At 26.6% G+C, this 24,637-nt stretch overlaps 1 protein-coding gene across 1 annotated transcript; it reads left to right on the top strand.

The window, feature by feature from the left end:
* Positions 1 to 166: 166 nt before the first annotated feature.
* On the top strand, positions 167 to 22,721 carry LOC107437502 (DDB1- and CUL4-associated factor 13). Its single transcript, XM_043053726.3, has 13 exons — positions 167 to 312; positions 1,431 to 1,532; positions 2,543 to 2,742; positions 5,520 to 5,627; positions 7,969 to 8,049; positions 12,231 to 12,386; positions 13,062 to 13,139; positions 14,442 to 14,524; positions 15,443 to 15,510; positions 18,045 to 18,141; positions 19,494 to 19,629; positions 21,302 to 21,465; positions 22,597 to 22,721. Exons 2-13 carry the CDS (start codon positions 1,463 to 1,465, stop codon positions 22,679 to 22,681), a joined length of 1,326 nt encoding a protein of 441 aa, XP_042909660.1. The 5' UTR covers positions 167 to 312; positions 1,431 to 1,462; the 3' UTR covers positions 22,682 to 22,721.
* Positions 22,722 to 24,637: the final 1,916 nt, after the last annotated feature.

Raw genomic sequence — 24,637 nt, forward strand, 5'->3', positions numbered from 1 at the left:
TTTGATAAAATGCATTTAACCCTCCAGTTTGCTTTCCATTGGATTTTTTATTCACATAGATGAATTTTTCACAGATTGTGAGTATGGTCCCAATATTTGTCCTCAAACTGAGGTTATATCTATAGAAGCTCTAAGCAAGTAGTCTTCCAACTGCAAATTTTTGATCAATCTATCAATTGTAAATATTTTTATTCTGAGAGCTGAAGTACCCGTTGGCAGAAGTATAGCATGTTGACTTTGTTTTTATTTAGGAATTTAAAGTCATAATTCATAAAAATAAAGCTCTTCAAAGTTTTGCTTACAGCTGATGAGGTATTCTTACATAAAAAATGGCTACAATCGTATTACATTTATCTTTCTTCCCTAAACACGTGAATGCATCTTTGTAAATAGAATAATTTGTAATATTAAGGAAGTATTGTATTATCTTGTTTTAAAAACTCCAAAATTATGCATAGTTCAGTATTCTAAAACTAAACTATGCTTACTTTTTATGTGAATGTCGCTGATAATCTGGATTTTATAAATATAAATTTAATTCAATAATTTTATTACTATTGAAAAACGAATATTCTGTTCAAAATCCAAGTTTGTTTGGGAAAATTTCTCCATCGTGATCTGCGGTAGAAAAATTGTAAAGTCTTAGTAACTTGATATGGAAATATCCCCATTTGTTTACTTATCGTTTTCTTCAATGTGAAAATAAAGTTTTCACCCTACCCTTTGTGCTGAAATTTATCTTGTAGGAAGAGTAGTACTATAGACAAATGCCAAGCATATAGTCCTTAAGCCATTAGCTGCGTTCTTGATTTTCATTGCTTTTAAAGAGAATGAGTTATTAAATTCAATTCATTCCTCAATGTCCTAGAAATTTAGTTGAAAATTAAGTAACTGAAAAATGTACATAATCTTTTGATACTTACGTTGTCATCTTTTGTTAATTACATATTTAATGAATTTAGTAACTTCACTTTTCATCATAAATGTGGAAAAGAAAATTTTTTATTAAATTTTTACTTCAATTTTTTTTTGTCTAAATAGTAATTTTATAGACAGTTGTTACTTAAAATTTGAATAGAATATACATAACAATAGATTGTAGAAAAATTGATTTTGCATGTTTCTTAAAATAATGTTTTTCTTTTCTTTTTTTCTTGGCTATTCAGGGAGGAACAGCTAAGAAATATCAACTGAAAATTTTAAATCTTGTATGGATTCATGTATATATATTTAAGTCTTTTATTCTTGAGGATGTGAAGAAAATTATTGTGTTGATTAATGCGTTATATTTAGGAATAATTTATGCAATTAACTTATTGATAACAAAATATTTGAGTAAAAAAATATTTTGATTATGAAAGATGGGATTGTAAGAACATTTAAACTGTCAATAAATTCTGAAATTTAATTATATGTATTTTTTTTTTCAGATATATTATTGTTCATTTGAAGAAAACAAATTATGAAGGTGAAAATTCTATCAAGAAACCCTGACGACTATTTAAGAGAGACAAAAAATGATATTCATAAAAGTAAGTTTAATGTGTTAATAAGTTTATAGAACTTTTTTTAATTTGATAAGCAAAGCAAATCAATTGTAAATATTAATGACTTTTTCTATGATTTAATTAATGTTAAATTAAAAATCAGATTCTTTCTAAGAAATCAGTTATGGTTATCCCTCATATCTAAACTTTTATTTATATTTAATAGTATGTAAAATATAAATTCAATTGAGCAAAACGACATTACAACCTAGACTACCAAAACTACAATTTAATCTAGAAAATCTGATGAAGCATACATAGTTAGAAAATATAGATGCACGCCGTGCGCGTATACATTGGTGGTGATTCTCCAATTTTACAGTTATTGTTTTTAATGTTTATTGTTATATAAAAAAGTATCTGCGTGGGCAAAAAAAAAAGTTTGGAGTGTGTGTAGGAGGAGGGGAAAGAAGCAAGCGGCGTAATCATGATTTATGCCCAGTAGAAGAAAGTCAGTGTTTAGTTGTATGCATGGTGCTCCCAAAGAGAAAAAATATAACTGCCGCTTTAGTTCAAAGTTTAGTGGTCCCATCATTAGCCATCGAGCCTACTACCAACTGATTTCTTACAATTCAACTCAACTAGACTATCGCTTTACAGCAAAAATAGACGATTTTGTGACCGTCGGAAGTCTTTTTATGTACTTTTGTTTTGAACAAAATTACTAATATAACTTAATATGATAATTACTTTATGAATATAGTTCTATGTACAAATATTAATGTGCATGTATATATAATATGCATGTATATTATTAAAACTGATTTCGTATGTTTATTAATATTATTCTATTATCAAAAGTATTATGAGCTTGCAGATACTTTAGGAGTGTGTGCGCAGATACTTTATGTTTTTATCTTACTATAGAAGCATAAAGCAGTCTATTTGAGAAATGTTATACACAGTTTATAAATTCTATGATGTTATTGAATTAAGAAAACAATTTTTTTTTTCTATCTATACATAGTTTGATACATTATTACTTTATATTTCAGTTAAACGAAACTATGATCCAGCTCTTCATCCCTTTGATGTTGCCAGAGAATATACTAGAGCCTTAAATGCTATTAAGTTAGAAAGGGTGTTAGCCAAACCATTTATGTATTCATTAGACGGTCATAATGATGGTATTCAATGCATGTTGAAACACCAAACATCTCTATCTCTATTGTTTTCTGGAGCTTATGACGGAGAAGTAAGTCTTAATATAATGCTATAATGCACAGTTTCTCTTAAAGAAATATTTTTGGCACTAACTAACCTTCAAAACTCCTTTACAAACAAGACAACAATATCTTAGCCTAAACTCTATTAATGTTGTCGAACTGTGATCAAAATGGAATATTGATAATCATGTTAGCTCTTCTAATTTGTTCACTAATTTATAAATATTAAATTGTTCAAGCTAATTTTAGTAACATATGACATGCATCATTTTTATTAGTAAATGTTGTATTTATTTATTTCAGAGTAGTTTTTATCATGTTTAAAAAAAATTTGTGCATTTAATTTAAACTTTGTTTGACATCCTTATTGTGTGAATTACTTTCTTGCAGTCACTGTATTGTAGTATCATTATTTGCCATGTTAAATTGAATATGCAACTAATTTGTGAATCCTTTTTTATAAATAAAGAAAAAAACTTCAAAATTTTCCTTATTCATATTTATTGCTACACAAAGCAGTTTTATCAACTTGTTACCTATTCTATAAAAAAGGAAGTTAGTTGTAAATTAAATTTACTATGGTTGTGCTCACAGCTGCAATACTTCAGAACATTTAGTTGTTAACATAAAATTCATAAAATTTTGATGTGTCATAATTTTTAAATAACTTTAAGTGTAAGAATAAATAATTTATTTTTATTGAACACTTTAATGTGGCAATAATTTGCAAACATTTCTATCTTATATGCAATTTGTTCATTGTGTTGTTGCATATTATCAGCTAAAATCATGGATATTAACTAGTTCACTGTAGAGAAAAGCAATCATGTTAAAACCGGTTCTCATTATATTAAATAAAATGTATAGATGTATCCATTATTAAAAATTGTAACTTCTACTTTGCTTTTTATTTGGATGAATTTACTTTATGCTTGATATTTTATTTTGTTAATTCATGCAAACTAGGTAGGCTGTAAAATTATCCATTAACAAAAAATATGCTAAATTGTTGTTGTACCTAACTAATGCTGTCGAGTTTTAAATTACATAACTTAATATAGCTTCTTACAAGGGAAACTAGGGAAGTGTGACTCGTCAATTTTGAAATAAACTAGTAGGATGTATGCCTTATGAAGAATAATTTTAGGGGGCAACATTTGTTTCGGCCCATAGAGGGTCATATGAGAGATAAAAAATAATTAAGTATGTAGAAAAATCGGTATTTCATTACTTCAAAGCAGACTATTAGTTATTGTAATTATCTCATACTCCAATTAATTTTGTGCTACTTTCACGTACTATATAATGCATATTTATTGTCAAAATTGATTTCGAAAATTTTATATATCTGTAGTTTTTCAGAAAAAAAAATTAAAAAAAATTGGCATTTTTTAAAAAAAAAAATGTGGCATCAAATTTTTTAAATTTTTTTTTTCAAAAAATTTTCCAATATTAAAACTAGTAAACAGTATTAAAACTAGTAAAAACTAATTTTTGAAATATTTAACTTTAAAAGTTGGCATTAGCTAGGATATCAGGTATAAAGATAATTGTATGAATAATATTTCAAAAATAGCAATGTTTGGACAAAATATTAAACAATTCACAGGACAATTTTTTTTTATAATTTGTTAATTTTTTGGCAAAAAATTTAAACTTTTTTGAAACTTATTTTTTTTTCTCATTTTTTTTTTTACCAGTTGTGCAATAAAAAAAATTAAGAAAAAAAATGTGTCTAATAAAGCGACAAATACTTACAAATTTTGTTTATATAGTACGGTTGACCTTTCAAGAAAAAAAGAAAATCATTGAAAACTGAAATATTTTTTTAAGTTCAAATTTCCCGCCAAACAAATTTGAAAACATTTTTATAAATGCAATTTAATTTTATGCAATCACATAAATTATTTCAGATTTTTTTGCAAGATCTAACAATATGAAAAAAAATTTTTTTTTTTAATAAATCACATTTTTGGATACACATTAAATATGAAAAAATTCCATCAGTTTGGGAAAATGCGTATTATATTTCGACTCTCATATAAATGAAATTTATTACTGTTTACTAGTTTTAATATTGGAAAATTTTTTGAAAAAAAAATTTAAAAAATTTGATGCCAAATTTTTTTTTTTTAAAAATGCCAATTTTTTTTATTTTTTTTTCTGAAAAACTACAGATATATAAAATTTTCGAAATCAATTTTGATAATAAATATGCATTATATAGTACGTGAAAGTACCATAAAATTAATTGGAGTATAAGATAATTACAATAACTAATAGTCTGCATTGAAGTAATGAAATACCGATTTTTCTACATACTTAATTATTTTTTATCTCTCATAGGACTCTCTATGGGCCGAAACGAATGTTGCCCCCTAAAATTATTCCTCATAAGGCATGCATCCCACTAGTTTATTTCAAAATTGGCGAGTCACACTTCCCTAGTTTCCCTTGTTAGTGGTTTATGCAAAATATCTTTTACCAAAAAACTTTTTTTTTTCCCTTTGATGATCGAAAAAAAAAATTAAGAGTCTACTTTTATCGCATATTTTACTTGCATTTTTATTCTTTATTTACATGATTACATTTTTGAATGGGTAATATTATTTTTTAAAAAAATGTTTAATAAGAATTTATTTTTAATTAAATTATTTAAAAAATTAGGCTTGTATAAAGCTAAAATGTTTTGATTTGTATTACATAAAATGCATACAGTTCAATTATTTTTAGATAATAGTCATTTTGTGTCAAAAAGTCTTATTTAATGTTCTGCATGAACTAATGAAAATGACTTTTATCATAGATTCGCATGTGGAATTTAGCTAATCAGAAATGTTTAAAAGCAGTTCAAGCTCATGATGGTATAGTCCGAGGTCTTTGCATGCCAAATGATGGCAGCCGTTTATTGTCCGTGAGTTTAACTTTTATTGATTTAAATTATTGTTATAATCTACCTTAACCTTATAGCAATAATACTATGTTTTTCTTCAATAACTTTATTTCTTATTAATTTTTCCTATTATCAGTCATTTGCTAAAATATATGTGAAATTGTGATTTATCTTGTAATAAAATATTAAAAAAAATTTCTCATATGATTATCGATCAATCCTGTACCTGTTTTAATTTTTGATATAAGTGTGAAATTATATAATCAATAGTAACAGGTGTCAATCTGTTATTCATTACTAAATGTTTTCTAAAAAGTTTATTATAATTGTGTTGATTTTTTACATGAATCTTAGCTGTATCAGCCAAACTTAAACAAAAATAAACCTGTTTTTATTTAATGGTAGAAATGATATACAAGTTAAATTGAATTTATTAAGATTATGTAAGTAAATAATTGTTAATAATGTATTAAAATATTTGATGCAAAGATTCTTATAATTAACTATATATATTTAATCCATATTTTACTTATTATATCTTGAATTTATGTAATAATAATGTCAAAAAATTTAATTCTATCTCTTTACTATTTATGGCTCATTGTTATATAGTTTAGCTATAAATAGATAACCTTTTAAGTAGCAAAAAGCTGGTTGTATCCATAGTTAAAAAATAACTATTTGAATGCAAGTGTGGTTTATCTTCAACAAAAAAAATTGTGGTCAAAGTAGAGACATAAATTTGTTATTATGATCTAATAATTTCTTGTCAATATGGAATAAATTTTATAAATATTTTAGCAGTAAGTTAATCTTAATAATATGTTTAAAGTATTTAAAACTAAAGTTATGGTCTTATTAGTAGTTTTTTTTTTTTTTTAAATGGGTTTAAAGTTGATATAAAAGTTAACAGTTAAAGAATTGATGCTGTGCAAATATGAAAAAATAATTCTTTAAATAAAATTGTCTAAATAGTTTTAAAATTCTTAATTTTCTTTACAGTGTCAAACTTAGATCTTTTTATATTTTTGACTTTTATAATATAGTCAGCCAATTTCTAACATTTGAAGGAATTTTTTAGATTGCAAATTAGTCTACAATATTAGTCAAATAGTTGTCTGTAGCTGTCATCCACACATTCAATTTTTCTGTTATTTATTACTCCCTTTCTTTTTTTTCTTTTTCTTTTTTTAAAATTTTTTACATAGTTAGAATTTTGTATGAAGTCAAAATGCGTAATGCAATATTTGTCAATATGCATTTAATTGCAAGAACTTCGTTTCAGTAGGATGTGATAATCCTTAATCTGAGAAAACTTAATAAAAGTAAACACATTTTTTTATGAAATTTTATGGAAATTTTACTACTCATGCTTATTGTATTGTGAAATACGTGTCTGAAACTGTCATCCACATATTTAAGTTTTCTGTTATTTATTAATCCCTTTTTTATTTGTTTATTTTTTTATCTAGTTAAAATTTTGGATCAAGCTAAAATGCAATATTAGTCAATATACATATAAATGCAAGAATTTTGTTTTAGTGGGAAGGATATGATAATTCTTAATCTGAGAAAAGATAATAAAAGAATATTATGGAAAAAGATGTTATAAGAAATAATTTTTATGTATTTTATTGGAAATTTTACTATGCATGCATATTTTACAAAATTTAATTTCTTTTAAAATTTGAATTTTTTATTTTTGCACTTGTTCACAAGTTAAATTATTTTATCTTACAAAATATATTTCCTAAGAAGTATCATCTAGACCAAGGCTGTCCAACTGCAAAGAGCCCACGGGCCAGAATTCCGGTCACTGGTCACCTGGCGGGCCGCAGTTTGAAAAAGTAGAACAATAGCCTCTAACCTCTTATACAATAACATTTAATAGTTGAATTATGAATCATGAAACAATGGAACAGAAGGATTATAAAACAATTTGCGTACATTTTGATGGGAAAACTGAGGTCAATCAGGCTGAATAAGAAGTTGGCGGGCTGCACAATATGTGTTGAGGGGCCACATGCGGGCCACCAGTTGGACAGACCTGATCTAAACTTATATTTGTATGCTCCAAACGTTAAATTTGGCTTATTACCAAGCTTAAAAACTATGAACTTAAATACTAATTTTACAGCCACTCAATGATAAAATGTTTTATTTATTTTAGCTAGTTGCAATACCTGAATAGTTTCAGCTTAATGATCATTAAATCAAAATTTATAAAACTATAATGTAACATTAAATTATTTTTAATAAATTATTATTAAGCATTAAAATGTTAGAGGAAGAACTATATTATATTTCTATGCATTTGTTTGTGAGCTTATTAATATATCAACTGAGTGAATATTCTCTCTAGGTTGGTGATGACAAAGTTGTGAAACACTGGAGCTTAGAAGAGCCAGCTTTAACAGAGCCTATTGAAGCAATTGTTATGAAGGTAAAGAATTTCATATTACAAGAAGAAAATTTTAAATTTATGTAATTTTATATATATACAGTGAAACCTCCTGTTATGGACACTCCTGCAAAACGGACGCCTCTCAATACGGACATATTTTTAATTCCCCGGGAATCTCCTATGAATAAACCATTACGAACATTCTCCGCAAAGCGGACACTCTTGTAACCGGACGCGGACAGTCATTTTGGTCCTAAAGCGTTGTTTTTTATCTCTCCAAACCGGACACTACTTTTTCAAAATAAATTGCAAGCTAAAAAAATGCAACTTTTCACCATTTTTAAAGCATGTAAATAAAACTTTTTGCCTTATCCATAACTAAAAATATTGTTAAGCTATTTCACCACCGAAAAATCAATCTTTCACCCGTCACTTTGCCTTATCTTTGTAAAGAAAGGAGAGAAAATGGTACTGCACTCCTGAAATAATTCTGACATCGGCATCTTTTGATCTTTTCATCTGAACCACACAGGTTATGAGACCCCTCAAGTTGAAATGACTTCTCTCAATGCTTCTTCCCCATTGAAAATTTCTTTAATTTTCTTATCAATTTGAAGACTGTATTTAACACAACTGGGGTAAAAGAAAGAGAACAGAAGTATAATCTTTGAGGTGTTTATATAAATGAAACATTTATTCAGAAATTCGATAGCTGATCAATTGTGAATAATCATCTCCATAGGTTCTCATGATTTACAGGTATGCATTACTTTTTTTTCTGTGAATCATGGGAGGTTTATTTTCCAAGAAGGTATTAACCATGTTCCCTATCAAAGGATAAGTAGGTGTAAGGGGATGTGAACCTAATAATTGAAACGGACTGAGGACAGTACGCTCTTATTTGGTATCACATGTCTAACTTGAGTATCTATGCTAATAGGAAAATTATATTTATTGATCTGTAGCTACATCCAGAATTATGTATTTATATCAAACTTCTTTATATATTCTTTTTTATCTTACTTATTGTTTAAATAAATATTCTTGTAGATATTTACAGTATCATTATAGATATTATTTAATTATTTCTACATCTTTGAGAATATTCTAAAAACAATTTACGGTGTTAAATTTCGTTATTAGGGTACCCTTCCCGTAAACGGACAACTCTCATAAACGGACAAATTTTTTGATCGAATAAATGTCCGCTTAACGGAGGTTTCACTGTATATATATTTCATGCATTCTTATATAATTTTATTCGCACTATTTTTTGTACATAGCTTCTAACATTAATATAAATATTGTGATTTCAAAGATTCTTATGTTTTTTACATTTTTCACTTGTTGAGAAAATCTATGGAGAATTACACCAAGCTTTTTTAAAAAATTATGTAGCTGATTTTTGAAGATTGTTATAAAAATAATATATTTTAGCCTACTCCTTGCACTATCAGGCAAAAGTTTTTGTATCCTCCTGTAAACCAGAGAATTATACAATGTCTAAACATCTTTTTTTAATTTATTTTTTTTATAGTCATTCAATTGTTTCTAATGATCCTCTAGTAGATGCTACCAACTTGTTTTCAAACTGTTGTTTATAGTTTTTTATATTGTTAAATGCATAACATTTTATGCCGACTGGCACAGAGATTTTCAATTTTTTTATGACGAAACTTGTAAATTTCTGAATTACTACCTACCTCATAGCTGATGTATTTACTAATGTTGCTAATCATACATTTTAACTTTTTAAACTCAACCCCAATTTAATTTTTTTTTTAAGCTTCCTTAAGTTTTTCCTTCACTTGATAGATTTTTAAAAGTTCTCATAGTAAGTTCCTTTCAACTTTCAAAAAATATTACAAGAAACTATAAAAAATAAAATTTTCTTAAATCTATGGATTGATAGATAAGCTAGTATGTAAGGAGATCTCGCTATAACATAGATCATGTTGAATGCTTATTCCATGAAAAGGGAAATCAAATAATTGGAAACTAATAAAAAAAAATTCTTATGTTTATTGAGTAAAAGCAGAATAGCTATCAGTTATTAACAAAATATCTTTAACAAGCATTTTATATTATATCAACAGTATCATGCATGAAATTAAAAATAAAACCATGATTGACTAGAGTCATTTTGGCTAAGAAAGCATCATACTAATGAGTGAAATGCCACTCTGAAGAGGAAAGTGTTCAAAATATGTGTGCAACATACTTATGGGTCAGAGACTTGGACTCTCATTGCGAAATCTATACAAACATTTAGTGCAACACAGGGAAGTATGCAATTATTGTTTACTTATTGTTATGAGATAAAGCCGAAACTGTGTGTCATGAATAAGAGAACAAATAAAAGTTTTCAATGTCTTTAAGGGAATTAAATGTTCGAAATGTCAGTCTGCTAACATAGTCACTTAAGTTACGACTAGTATCCTTGTCATCAAATGACAAGGATAAAAAAATTAGTCAGAGTTAATAAAATTAAGAAAGAAGCTAATTAGAACCTCACTCAAAAGTGTGATTATAGTTGGTGTGGTGGTGATACATATATACATGTATCTATTTACCCATATATTAATAATTTAAAGGCTATTAACCACTGATCTATTTTATTAGTTATTTTTAATAAAGAAAGTAAGAAACATTTTTACCTGTCATCATTTATATTATTTCACGGATTTTAAACTTTGTGGTACCTCCACTTTATCTTGACTAGACTATTTCTTCCAAAAACTCTAAATATTGAAATCTCATTATTGTTCGGAAGTCAAATTTCCATTTAATATTCTACTTTCAAAACTTTGTATAATATTGCATGTATAATAATATATTTGTATGTGGTGGTGATACATATATACATGTATGTATTTACCCATATATTAATAATTTAAAGGCTATTAACCACTCATCTATTTTATTAGTTATTTTTAATAAAGAAAGTAAGAAACATTTTTACCTGTCATCATTTATATTATTTCACGGATTTTAAACTTTGTGGTACCTCCACTTTATCTTGACTAGACTATTTCTTCCAAAAACTCTAAATATTGAAATCTCATTATTGTTCGGAAGTCAAATTTCCATTTAATATTCTACTTTCAAAACTTTGTATAATATTGCATGTATAATAATATATTTGTATGTGGTGGTGATACATATATACATGTATGTATTTACCCATATATTAATAATTTAAAGGCTATTAACCACTGATCTATTTTATTAGTTATTTTTAATAAAGAAAGTAAGAAACATTTTTACCTGTCATCATTTATATTATTTCACGGATTTTAAACTTTGTGGTACCTCCACTTTATCTTGACTAGACTATTTCTTCCAAAAACTCTAAATATTGAAATCTCATTATTGTTCGGAAGTCAAATTTCCATTTAATATTCTACTTTCAAAACTTTGTACAATATTGCATGTATAATAATATATTTGTATGTGGTGGTGATACATATATACATGTATGTATTTACCCATATATTAATAATTTAAAGGCTATTAACCACTCATCTATTTTATTAGTTATTTTTAATAAAGAAAGTAAGAAACATTTTTACCTGTCATCATTTATATTATTTCACGGATTTTAAACTTTGTGGTACCTCCACTTTATCTTGACTAGACTATTTCTTCCAAAAACTCTAAATATTGAAATCTCATTATTGTTCGGAAGTCAAATTTCCATTTAATATTCTACTTTCAAAACTTTGTATAATTAATGGCTTGAGATTGAAAAATAATCTACTTTCAATCATTGTTATATGTGTCCATACAGATATAAAAAAAAAAAATGATATCTTCATGTATTTTCGAGGACATGGATGTCTGCTTCATTTGTGGTTAGTATTTTATAGCAATTTAGTTTCTGTGAAAATAAACTAAAGTTTCCTTGCCAAAACATAAAAGAAAATACAAGGTATATCTGATCAAAATATATAATTTAGCTGTTCAGTAGTATTATTATGCACAATATCACATAGATAAAAATATTGCGATATAGAATCTCATACAGAAAAAATACTGTGGAACAATATCACGAGCAAAGTATTGTGGGGCAATTTCAAATTTAAAAATTGCACTAACTGTACTGTTGTGTGTGTAGTGTCGAAATTCTATTCTAGAATTGAACTAGTAAATAATTACAAATTCATTGTATTAATTTATTACGTGAGTTAACACTTGATTACGAATTTTTTCTTTTTCAGACTGTTGTTAGTGGAATAGATCATCATCGAAAGCAATCTATGTATGCTACATGTGGTGAAAAAGTGGATATTTGGGAAAGTACTCGATCAGAACCCTTACGTTCTCTCACATGGGGTGTCGATACTGTAAAATTTATCAAGTTCAATCCTATTGAGGTTTGTAGAAATATTTACCTTTTTTATTAATAGTTATATTTTAATTTAAAATTGTATTTTAAGTAAACTAAAGCATAATTAAATTTTGGTTTTTATTTATTTATTATTTTTATTTTAAATTTTCCAATTACCAATTTTTTTTCCTTCAATTTTATTTAAAGTAATCTTTTTATTTTTTAATGCTTAATAAAGTAAAATTTATTTTTTAAAATTATTTTTAATTAATTAAAGGTGAAAATTTGCATAATTTTCCTTTTTTTTCATAAAGTTTAACTAATATTTAATTATTTTTCTAATGTTCTGTTATTTAGTGTTATATGGTCATCTTCACCTCATCAGAAAATGTGTTGGCAAATATCTTGCTTCTAGGCACAAAACATTCCAGAAGCATAATTCTCTTACAGATGTAATGAACAAACTGTTTAATCTTAATTCAGTTTTCACAAACAAATACCATTGTGTAGTTAGACATAAAACTAAAGTTTAATTTTAGAACATAAAGTCAGACCTTCATTTTTATAATTAAAAAGAAATACTATAGACTAGTAAGACAAATTTTAACTCATACTAGTCAATTAAATATTTAGTGTTCAATTAAGTGAGACTAGCTGGTGCAGTAAAGTTACTTGTTTTTAAAATAATAATAATAAAACTCATCTTTTCAATTTGTTATAGGTTAATATCTTTGGTTGCACATGCAGTGATCGTAGCATAGTTCTATATGATGTAAGGGAAGCCAATCCTCTAAGAAAAGTAAGGAATAAAAATTTACTTCCTTCTATTAAAAAAAACTATTTTATCATTTTGACTTTTATTTATCTTCAGTTTTTTATATAATTATATTTGTGTGTCTAAAAATAACCAATAACTTGAAAATCAATTAAAGAAGAACGGCAGGTGATAACAATTTACAAGGAGCTGCCTTCTGCTTAAAAAACTACACTCTATAACAAAAAAATCGATGCACCAAGAAGGAGTTGTCCGATTGAAACGAAAATTGGTGGATAGGAAGACAATATACAGAATAGTAAATGATTAAAATTTCAGAACAATTGAATAATTTATTGCAAAGTTACAGTAACAAGTTCAATAAGGTGTTGACCCGTCTCTAGCCTGGATACAAGCTGCCACACGGCGTGGCATAGACCGATAAAGCTCCCGGATGGTCTCTTGCGTTATTTCCTGCCAAATTTGATCCAATTGTCGAACGAGGTCATCAATATTCCGTGCCAGGTGCAATCGCCTTCCTATCATATCCCAGACATGCTCGATGGGAGAGAGATATGGTGATCTGGCAGGCCACGGAAGAGTTTGACTAGCTTGCAGACAGTCCATAGCAACACGTGCCGTATGTGGTCTGGCATTGTCCCGCTGAAAAACCAGCCCAGGGTGCTGCAAAAGGAACGGTAGCAAAACAGGTCTTAGGATGTCGTCGACGTACCGCTGTACAGTAAATATACCTTTAATGACGACTAAAGGGATCCGGCTGTCAAAGGAAATGGCACCTCAGATCGTAATGCCTTCTTGAGGGCCGGTGTGGCATGCAATAGTGAAGGCAGGATCCCCATTCTGCCCTGTCCGTCTCCAAACACATCTTCGATGATCGTCAGGACACAGTTGGAAGCGTGATTCGTTGCTAAAGACTATATGTCCCCAGTCGGCATCATTCCAACCATATCTGTTCAAAACATTCCTGCATACGAAATTTCAAAGCAATCGGATGATTGCTTCTTGGTGCGTCGGTTTTTTTGTTATAGAGTGTAGTTACTTATTCTGACCAAGTTTAAAATGTAGTTACTAAACTAGGCAGTAGATGCATTTTATTATATTTTTACAGTATAGTAAGATAATGATTGTAAAAAGAAAAAAAATTATTTAAATGCACTCTGTTAAAGTACACTTGGATGTGCACTCTGTGAAAGTGCACTCTTAAAATGCACTCTGTGTGTAAAAAATGGCTTTCATCTGTTGATGCTTTTTATTAGATTTTTATAGTATGGTAAGAAAATGGTAGTAAAAAAATATGCAAATGTTTAAAGTATTGCCTATTTTTAGGTCACCATGGATTTGTGTTCTAATGCAATATCTTGGAATCCAATGGAAGCATTTGTTTTTGTTTCTGCATCTGAAGATTATAAGTAAATTCTTCTTTTCTTAACTTTCCATATTTTTTTCCTCTTTTGATACCATTTATAATACAGAGTGTTTTTATAAAGGGATAGTAATAATATATCTTAAAATTTTTAAGATGAGGTAAAAAAATTTTTAGTATGTATATTGCTTATTATAAATTACTTTTTCCCTGAAGGAAATGGAAGCTTTTTCAACTTGCCAATTTTTGATAAAAGATTAAAGTAAATAAATATATTTATAATTAATGTGAGGTCTAATATTGTATTATACTTTTTTCTATTTATCATTTTTATTATTCAGATTTAAAATTATATATATATATATATAAACTGAATAATCAGAAATTAGCACTGTAATAAAATGTAGAAAAAGCTATATGAAAAATTTTCATTACTATAAAGATACAAAATATTTTGATTTTTAAAAAAAAGAAAAATAATAATTTTTGTGCCTTACCTATGGAACATATGGTAGTATTGAACTATTATAATCTTTTAAACCATAGACAAAGTTCAAAATGTGGTTGCCTTTTAAAATTCAGATTTTCAATTTGTTTTACTAGAATATTATAATAAATATTTTTACAAAATGTAGGTTTTTTTTCTCTCTTTTTTTTAGAATAGATGTTGTATATTTCATTATAAAATAGCACATTAGTTAGTTTTTGCCTCAACATAATTTATATTACATTTCTTTTTTTTACTTGTATGTTTTCTTCTTTAACTTGTATATTAACTTTTGAATTTAATGCAATACTTTCTTTTTTGCCTTGCTTTGAAAGTTTGAATGTTATATCTAATTTATAACTGCAACGTTTTGTAGTATTCTATGTACTCTGTATCTGTACTATGTATTCTGTTAAAAAGTCATTTGAATTTTGTACAATTTGTTTGTTATTTTTGTAATAATTCATATTTTTTTAGCCTGTATTCTTTTGACATGCGAAAACTAACAATGCCTCTACAAATACACAAAGATCACACTTCAGCTGGTAATTATTTCATATAATTAAAGAATATCAAACATTCCTTGATACAGTATAGCTTTTCTTTATGATGCCTATTTTATTTTAAATTATGCATGTTATATCCTTTAAATCATTATTATTTGTTTTAAACATATTGATCTTTTAAATATAGTAAAAATGAAAAAGAATTTATTATTGTTGATATTGATAATAAGGAGGATTCCTGTACCTAAGAAAATTTTCCCATCTTAATTTTTGGCTCTCACAATTTTAATCAGATTTACAATCTGAAGACCACCTTTAAATTCATCTACATTTAAATTTGTGTAAATTTTCTGTCTCAAACAAATTTAAAATAAAATTTTTCCAGTTACTTAAAATAGACATTACAAGCTGCCTCAAGGTGTCACTACTGAGAGACACAATTTTTTTATTCGTAAAAACATTTGTTTACTTTAGATGCTAACTTTCATTGTTATATTTTCTATTGGTTAAGGTCATAATTAAGATTAAAAATAATAATGTTGCCATTTGATTCTTAGAAATTGTCACTGTGCCGAGATAAAACACTTCCCTACTATGGCAAAATATTTTACTTTTATTAATTGAAATAAAAATTTTTTGAAAAAGTAAAATTAATAAATTTGTTAATTTACATTAAAAATAATTTTAAACCATTGAAGGAACTATTTTGTTGATCTTTATAAGTAGCACCTTCAATATCTCTTGTGTTGTTGCAGGAATTTCTAAGTTTTAATTTAGAATAAATAAATTGGACGTGAATCTTTGCAGGTTTAGATGAAGCTATTTTTTATTCAATAATACTAGGTTAAAGACTCTAAAAGCAATATTCAATATTGTTTTTTTACCATATTTTATTGAGAAACATTTTCAAAGATTATGTAGATAATGTTTCTTCTCAAGTAGAAACATGGTGAATCTTTGCAGGTTTAGATGAAGCTATTTTTTATTCAATAATACTAGGTTAAAGACTCTAAAAGCAATATTCAATATTGTTTTTTTACCATATTTTATTGAGAAACATTTTCAAAGATTATGTAGATAATGTTTCTTCTCAAGTAGAAACATGATTTTCAAAATTTAAGCTGCCTTGAAGAATTAAAGTTGGAAGATAACAATTTAATGTCTTGAAAAAATTTTCAATTCTATATAGCAAGGAGTTTTTCTGCTCTGAAACTTTTCATTCGTGAAATCTATATTAAATATTTTTTTTTAATTTATTTTTAAAGCACTTATATATTATATTTAATCTTTAGTACTTTACTACTATTTCTTTCAGTTGTTTCTATATTTTTGAAAACAAATTTTAAAATATGTATCACTCATTTTTCTATTTATATTTTAATCCTCTCATAATATGGGGACAAAGTAAATTGAAGACTATTTGCTTTGTTTGGGATGAGAGATAAAGTGAACTTTAATCAAAAAATTTTTTATCATTTGCTCTCAATTGGTGCAAAGGATAGTTTTTGATGATACAGCATATTATATTTTACTACATTTTATTTTGTTATCTTTATAATTGTTTCCAGCTTTGTGTAGTTACTTTTTTTATTACTTATCATGGTTAAATATTTTATAGCTAAACAATTGTCTATTATATCTATACTGATTCGCTATATTTACTATACTGTAATGTGTATGGGGATACAAATTTTGATTGAAGTTAATGCCACTACATTGTTGTTACATTAACTTCAATCAAAATTTGTATTGCCACTACATTGTCTCTTCATTTTTTTAAAATTTTTTTTTTAAATATTTTAATTTTATGAATTGGTAAATAATTTTGCATAATCACAATTTTAACTTAAAAGATTGTGCTAGGAGGAAATTTATGTAAGAATTGGTAATAATTCTTACATATGAATAGGGACTTTCTCGAAAAAAATTTAATCAGTTAAAGTGATATATTTATATCCTTATTGTAATAAAATTATGCACACTATATAAATATTTTATTCATCAATTTTTATATTACTATTGTTTTTTTCGACACTCTCGTTACAAATACTTGTACTTTTTCCTAAAAAAGTAAGGAAAAAACAAGTAAAAGTATTGCCATATAAGGATGCAGATCATGTTTGAAATTAAAATAATATTGCTTGGCTGCTGTTGTATCTTACCATTTCCTAAAAAATAATGTAAGTTTTGAAATTTATTGATAAAATTATGCATGTCTCAAAAAATAAAAATTTCAGTTCATTTATGTTAACTGCAAGATTATCCAGGAATATACTTCTAAATGTGCATTTTTCAGTTTAAAAAATTTTTTCAGTGCTGAGTAATGAGTTACATGGCAAATGTAACTTTTTTTTCTCCTTGATATTAAATTGACCATTTTTCAAGATTCAGGAAATTTAATTCTTAATAAGGATAATGGTTATAGCTTAAATATAATAGCTTTATTTTTTATTAGAGTACTAAATTTTAAATGCTGAAACATCCTGAATTTAAATGTTTCCCTACCTAACTTTTTTAAAAATTTTAATGTTTTGTTCATATATTTTAAAAAGATTTAAATTTTTTTCTTTTAGTCTTAGACGTGGATTATTCACCTACAGGAAAAGAATTTGTTTCAGGAAGTTATGACAAAACTATTAGGATATTTCCTCAAAAATCTGGACGAAGTCGGTAAGGAAACAAACTTAAAAAAATTTACGTGAACGGCATTTTTTTTTTTATAATTAGAATTTGAAACAATAAAAAATTGCGATTTTAAAAACTCTGAACAATTATTCTCGAATTTTATCAAAACTTTTTCTTATTCCATTAAAACTGATTAAGTATTAATTATTATTTTTATTGAGATTATGACTTTTCTCTTCTTAAAACATGTTCTGCAATACTCTTTTGTTCTTATTTTACTCATTCATTGAATAATTTTTGAGAAAGTTTTTTTTATTATTAGAATTTTAAACAATGAAAAACATAATTGTAAAAGCTCTCAGTAATTAATCTAGAATTTTATAAAAACTTATTCGTTTTTCATTAAAACTTATTGTGACGAGAATACTGGGTTTGAAATAAACCCATCATTCTCGTCACAATAAATATTCCCAGTTTGAATTTAAGTATAATAACAGCAACAAAAGATTTAATAATTCATATTTAAAAACAATAAACAAAACAATTAGTAAAATGTAAAGGGCCACGGCCAAAATGCGGAATTATAAAAAAATATCACTTGATAGAGGAAAAACCAACCTAACGCACCAATTTCTCTTCATCTACTCCATCTATTTTAATTATTTCATTATGTGGGTGATCAACTCGCTTTTCAGAGGTAAATCCATCAGTATTCTTTATTAAATATTAATCGTTATTGTTATTGAATGAAACTATGTTGACTTTTCTCTTCTTCCTCTGCAATACTTTTTTGTTCCCATTTTACTCACTGATTAAATGATTTCTGAAAATATTTTTTTTGATAATAATTATTATCATATTAATCATATCATTGAGCATAAAAGATCCTGTTGTTTTTATTTTTCTTATTTCAAAATATTGATTTTGTTTTTTGCATTTTAGAGATGTCTATCACACAAAACGTATGCAGAGGCTTACTTTCTCTTCTTACTCCTCTTCTTCCTTTGCAATACTTTTTTGTTCCCATTTTACTCTCTGATTAAATAATTTCTGAAAATATTTATTTTTTTATTATAATTATTATCATATTAATCATATCATTGAGCATAAAAGATCCTGTTGTTTTTATTTTTCTTATTTCAAAATATTGATTTTGTTTTTTGCATTTTAGAGATGTCTATCACACCAAACGTATGCAGAGGCTTACTTTCTCTTCTTACTCCTCTTCTTCCTCTGCAATACTTTTTTGTTCCCATTTTACTCACTGATTAAATAATTTCTGAAAATATTTTTTTTATTATAATTATTATCATATTAATCATATCATTGAGCATAAAAGATCCTGTTGTTTTTATTTTTCTTATTTCAAAATATTGATTTTGTTTTTTTCATTTTAGAGATGTCTATCACACCAAACGTATGCAGAGGCTTACGTCTGTTCTATGGTCCTTAGATAACAAATATATTTTGACTGGTTCTGATGAAATGAATATAAGAATGTGGAAAGCCAAGGCTTCAGAAAAATTAGGCTCTGTAAGTTTTATTATTTTGTATTTTGTCTATTTGATACATAAGTTAGCCTTAAACTTTTTTGTAAACTTTATCAAACTATTTGTCACAGTTATATTTTTTCAATAATATGAAATAAAATTACAGAAGCTTATTTTTTTTTTTTAAATTTATTCGAATCAACTGATTTAAATTCAAATAAATTCATTCTTGTAGATACAGTGTTCTCCCTAAATTTTTTTAAGGGCAGACCACCTTTGATCCAAATAAATGTGCATTATTTGCCCTTTTTGTAAAAATAAACCACCATCCTTTAAAGACACTGCATTTTTATTCATATATTTTATTCATTCAACATAATAATTACACACTGGTAAAATTATCTGTGTTTATAGGTTTAGTTCTAAATGCAAATATTTACTTTGTTAGGATTATTCTCAACTGATTAAATTTTTACAAGTATCTTTTTTCAGGGGGGGATATTAATAAATTTTTTATCTGATTTTAAAACTACTTTTAAATACCTTTTTTAAAAAAATGTGCCTTTAAATGTTCATTTTTTCATAATTTTCCATTTAAATTGTAGAAAAAGCTTTCAAACTGTTTGTCAAATAATCATTATTAGTGAACTTTAAAAAAAAAATATGCACAGAGATTGGCTTTTAGCAAGCCTTTTAATTATTTTTATAAACTACAAATTTTTCTCTTATTTTGATAATGAGAGAGGAAAATTAGTTTTTGAATATCAACATAAAATAGTGTAAGAGGGTAATTTAAAATTGTTAAGGATAAAATTCAGTTATTACATAATATTACACATTTTTATGGTGTTAAATGAGTGCCCTTTTCACAGAGGAAGTGCCTTGCCCTTTTTTATTACTAGGGAGAATTCAATAAACGAAATAGTACAAAACTTTTACTTTTTATAAAAGCTGTATTTTATTTGTTTGTTTTTTTTAATTTAATATAAATTAAAATGAGTTATTTTTGTTATAGATATTAGATATTTCGATATAGATATTGTTATTATACTAGAAATGTTAGCAAATATATACTGCCATTACATTCTACATATGATGTACAGTTCTTACTACATTCATGGTAGAATAATTTTACTTGTCATAGTCATTATAATTTTATTAATTTCTAACCTTTTGATTACTTGCATCAAAAAATTTTGCATTGCTCTTAAAATAAATTTTATATTGATCCAGGTAGTATATTATGCAGTCTTTAGGTTTACAAATAAACTAGTTTCTACCCAATTACTTGAGAAAAAGTCTATATAGTTTTAATCTTGCTTAATAATGCTAGTAAAATGTCAACTATTAAAAATTGACTGCTCAATCCAGCCTGATACAAATAGTTTTTCAAATTTTTTGCTGCTTGCTTTCAATATATATTAGAGAACAGTTAATATTGTGTCATTTGATTTCCTCAAATGTAATGGAAGCTAAAAACAAATCTAAACTGTAACTGAAATATTTTAGGAAAGAGCCATGAAATAAATTAAATATCCATTATTATAAACAGTGATCAGACTATTTGTAATTATTTTTAATCAGTGAAGCAGAAAAAATTATAGTAACTGTTTGGAAAAAAATGAACAGGTTACCAGTGAGAGTGAAATGTTATATTAAAAATTAATGTGTGTATGCCACTTTAAATCTGAAAAATGATTTTTTGTTTCTTATAGATGTCATATAGAGAAAGAATGGCCCTTAACCACGCAGAAAAACTTAAAGAAAAATTTGGCAGGCATCCACAAGTTCAGAGAATTGCAAGACATAGGCATGTACCTAAGCATGTGTACAATGCAGCAAAGGAACACAGAACCATTATTGAATCTAAGAAGAGAAAGTAAGTTTATTTGGTTGGAATTTGTTTTGATAATCTGAGCTAAAGGAAGGTCTTGGAGTTTGACAGGTTTTAGTTGCTCGCAAATTGGAAAAGTTCTTAAATTTTAAACTCCCCCCAACCTTTTTTTTTTTTTTTTTATTTAAATAATTAGTTTTGAAAAAAAAAATCATTTTTATTTCTTTTTCTGCAATTTCAATGTGGAAATGGCAGTATTTTTTTTATTATGCTCATATAATTACAATATTTTACTTATTTTAAAATAAAATGTTTCTACCTAAAACAGTACAAAAAGAAAAGAGAGAGTATTTTAGGATTTAGAAATTAAAACAATTTTAAATTAATTCTAAAGTAGTGTGACATAACTGTAGTACTTCTTTAAAATTGCTGCTAAATTCACACTTTATCTTAAGGTAGAGAAATATAAGATTAAAACTTGTTAGCTTCTTAGACCAGTTTGCTCAAAGATTTTCATGCTCCATTTCTTTTTTTCTAAATAACCAGTATGCTCTCTAAATAACCAGAACAGGAAAGAATCCTGGTCCTACACTGAACTGAATCCAGTTAAACATTTAATTGCTCACTATATTTTGAAAAGAGACACAACTTGCTTACCAAATTAAAAAAAAAAAATTAAAAGTTTACAATTCAAAAATTAGTAGCACAAAAAATGATCGGAAATGTGCAGGTGAGAATACTTATTCCTATCCTTTACCTTTATTTAATTTTTTAGAGTAGCGAAATTAGCTTTTACTTACTTCTAACAAAAATAGCTAAATATTTTAAGCAATTTCCATCAGTATACAATATAAGTTTTTCTAAACTCTAGAAGATTTTGTTTTAGAACTTATTAAATGTTCGTTATATTTTGACATTTAAATTAAAAAATTATCAAATTCCAAATGTGTACAAAATGCAACCTTTTTGGAAGATTTAAACAATTCTTCTTTTCCATTATCTTTTATAATATATAGATTAAAAATAAATTTAATAATAACTTCTTTGAAAAAAATTTGCATACTTAAGTTTTTTATAATTTTTGGTTTTCTTTTAATAACCAGATCAAAATAAAAATATCTGTCAATCAATTAAATTTATTTCTGCTTCTTGTTAATTATATTGTCATATTTTTAGGGAGGCCAACAGAAGAGCACACAGCAAACCTGGTACTGTACCATATGTTAGTGAACGTGTTAAACATATTGTACAAGAAGAGTGATCACATGTATTATACTGTATAATAAAATTTTTATTCATTATTACTGTGTGTGTGCATTTGGTTGCCACAAAGAGCGTCATTATTTTCCTGTGCTACAATTTACAACAGAATTTGTATAAAGGCAAATAGTATTAAGAACGATTATCTATCTTTATATCTATAGTGATATAACTTAAACACCTGCCCTTCTCAAATCATTAAAAACAATCCCCAAATTAAAAAAACTTAAAACCACATTAAGGCGACATTTTTAACATGGAGAATAACTGTGCTAGGCAAATTAATTTACATGTTCATTCGTGGACTTCTCGGAAACCCAATTTTCGAGGGGAAATCTGAAATAGTGAAAGAATTTAAAGTTTCGCTTTCTATCTTAGAGTTTTTAAAACTAATTCAAATTCCGTGTTATTTTGGGATATTAATTAATGCATCAGCAACTACTATCCATTTGTTAAGTGATACTAGTGGAGAAAGCCTCTGCTGCTCATGCGATTTTGCAAATTGAAGAAGAAAATAAAGTTATAATTCGATTAGTGCAGGCAAAATCGCTTGTCGCTCCTCCAAAGAAGGATCCCATCATGAAAATTAAAACTGAAATGTCAATTCCCAAAATTGGATCTTTTCCCTGCACTGATTGATACTTTTCTAGTTAAGACAACATTTATTCTATCCAAACCTTCTACTGGACAGACTCTAAATAGTTTGTTGGATTAAAAATCCCGAAATATGGAAGACATTTGTGAAAAAACGAATACAAGAAATTCACTTGACTTCGAAAGAAAATTAGTATTATATCCCATCTCAAATTAATGCTGTGGACGTTGCTTCTCGTGGTGCAATGCACAAACTCTCCTTTTAGTCTTTGTTGAGGGGAGGGGTCCATATGGTTAAAAAATTGTGCTTCAGAACTTGCTATTGTAGAGAAAAAACCTTTAGTTACAACGAATTTTTAGTTTGATGATTCTGAATGTAATTTTTTCGAGTCGACCCAACAAATTTCGATGTTTTCTGCAATTGTTATAATTTTGGCCTATGTGAAACGATTTACCTCCTATGTTAAGTCAGTGGTAAATTAACAGAAGCTCAACATATATGAGATTAAAATACTCATACAGAGACATTTAGGAAATCATACAGAGACATTTGGGAAAAAAATTGTCCACTTATACAACCACTCCAATGGCTTTCTTAGAATTGAGACAAAACCATAGCTGACAACTCCACTGTATTTTGCCAGTTTCTTGTGATTTACTGGTTTAATTAAAATTCTCCTGGTTTTTGCACATTTTAGAAAATCCTTATTTAAATAAGTATTATTAATACATAATGAAGCAAACCTTATTTATAGAAATCAGGCAAAACTTTTCTCCCTAAAATGTTTAGTTTATTTTTACTCAGAACTCTCTTTTTAAATTTAAAAAAAAATTCTTTTTAACTGTCTTTGATGAATTAAATGCCTATTACTATTCATAATTAAATTATGAGTAAACAAAATACTTAACATTTCAAGTATGCTTAATGTCAATCATAACTGGAAAATATTGCAGTTTTTCTATTTTAATGACTATAAAATTCCCTATGTGTAAAATATTTAGTACATTCTGTAACAATTATCATGAAATTTTTATTGTTTCGTAAAATCTACTATCCTATCCATGTTGGCAACTAAGCAAAACTAGTTTCGACAAGTGACTATTTTTAGACGGCCTATCTTTTTGCCAGACAGGCGTGAACTTGTTTTCAATCTCATCGGGACTAGTCATATCAGTGTACTAACACTTGTCACAGACCTGCGTGATACTGGTTTTTGCAATCAAGAAAAACCTCTCAAATAGTTGTTTTCAAGTATGTAATTTGTGTTAGATATAAGTCGAGATTTACAATGATGTTGATGTTTGCTCTTCTTCCCGAAAAAGTGTGCAAATGTGATCGTAACTACTGAGATGGATCTAGCTC

Source organism: Parasteatoda tepidariorum, chromosome 8 (genome assembly GCF_982258835.1).
Source record: "Parasteatoda tepidariorum strain Cologne lab strain chromosome 8, Ptep-v5.0, whole genome shotgun sequence".
Lineage (NCBI taxonomy): Eukaryota > Metazoa > Arthropoda > Arachnida > Araneae > Theridiidae > Parasteatoda > Parasteatoda tepidariorum.

Coding starts and splice junctions, on each gene's coding strand:
- LOC107437502 (XM_043053726.3), top strand. CDS start 1,463: ATGAAGGTGAAAATTCTATCAAGAAACCCTGACGACTATTTAAGAGAG. Junction 15,511..18,044: donor CAAAGATCACACTTCAGCTG/GTAATTATTTCA, acceptor TTTTTCTTTTAG/TCTTAGACGTGGATTATTCA. Junction 18,142..19,493: donor CAAAAATCTGGACGAAGTCG/GTAAGGAAACAA, acceptor TTTTCATTTTAG/AGATGTCTATCACACCAAAC.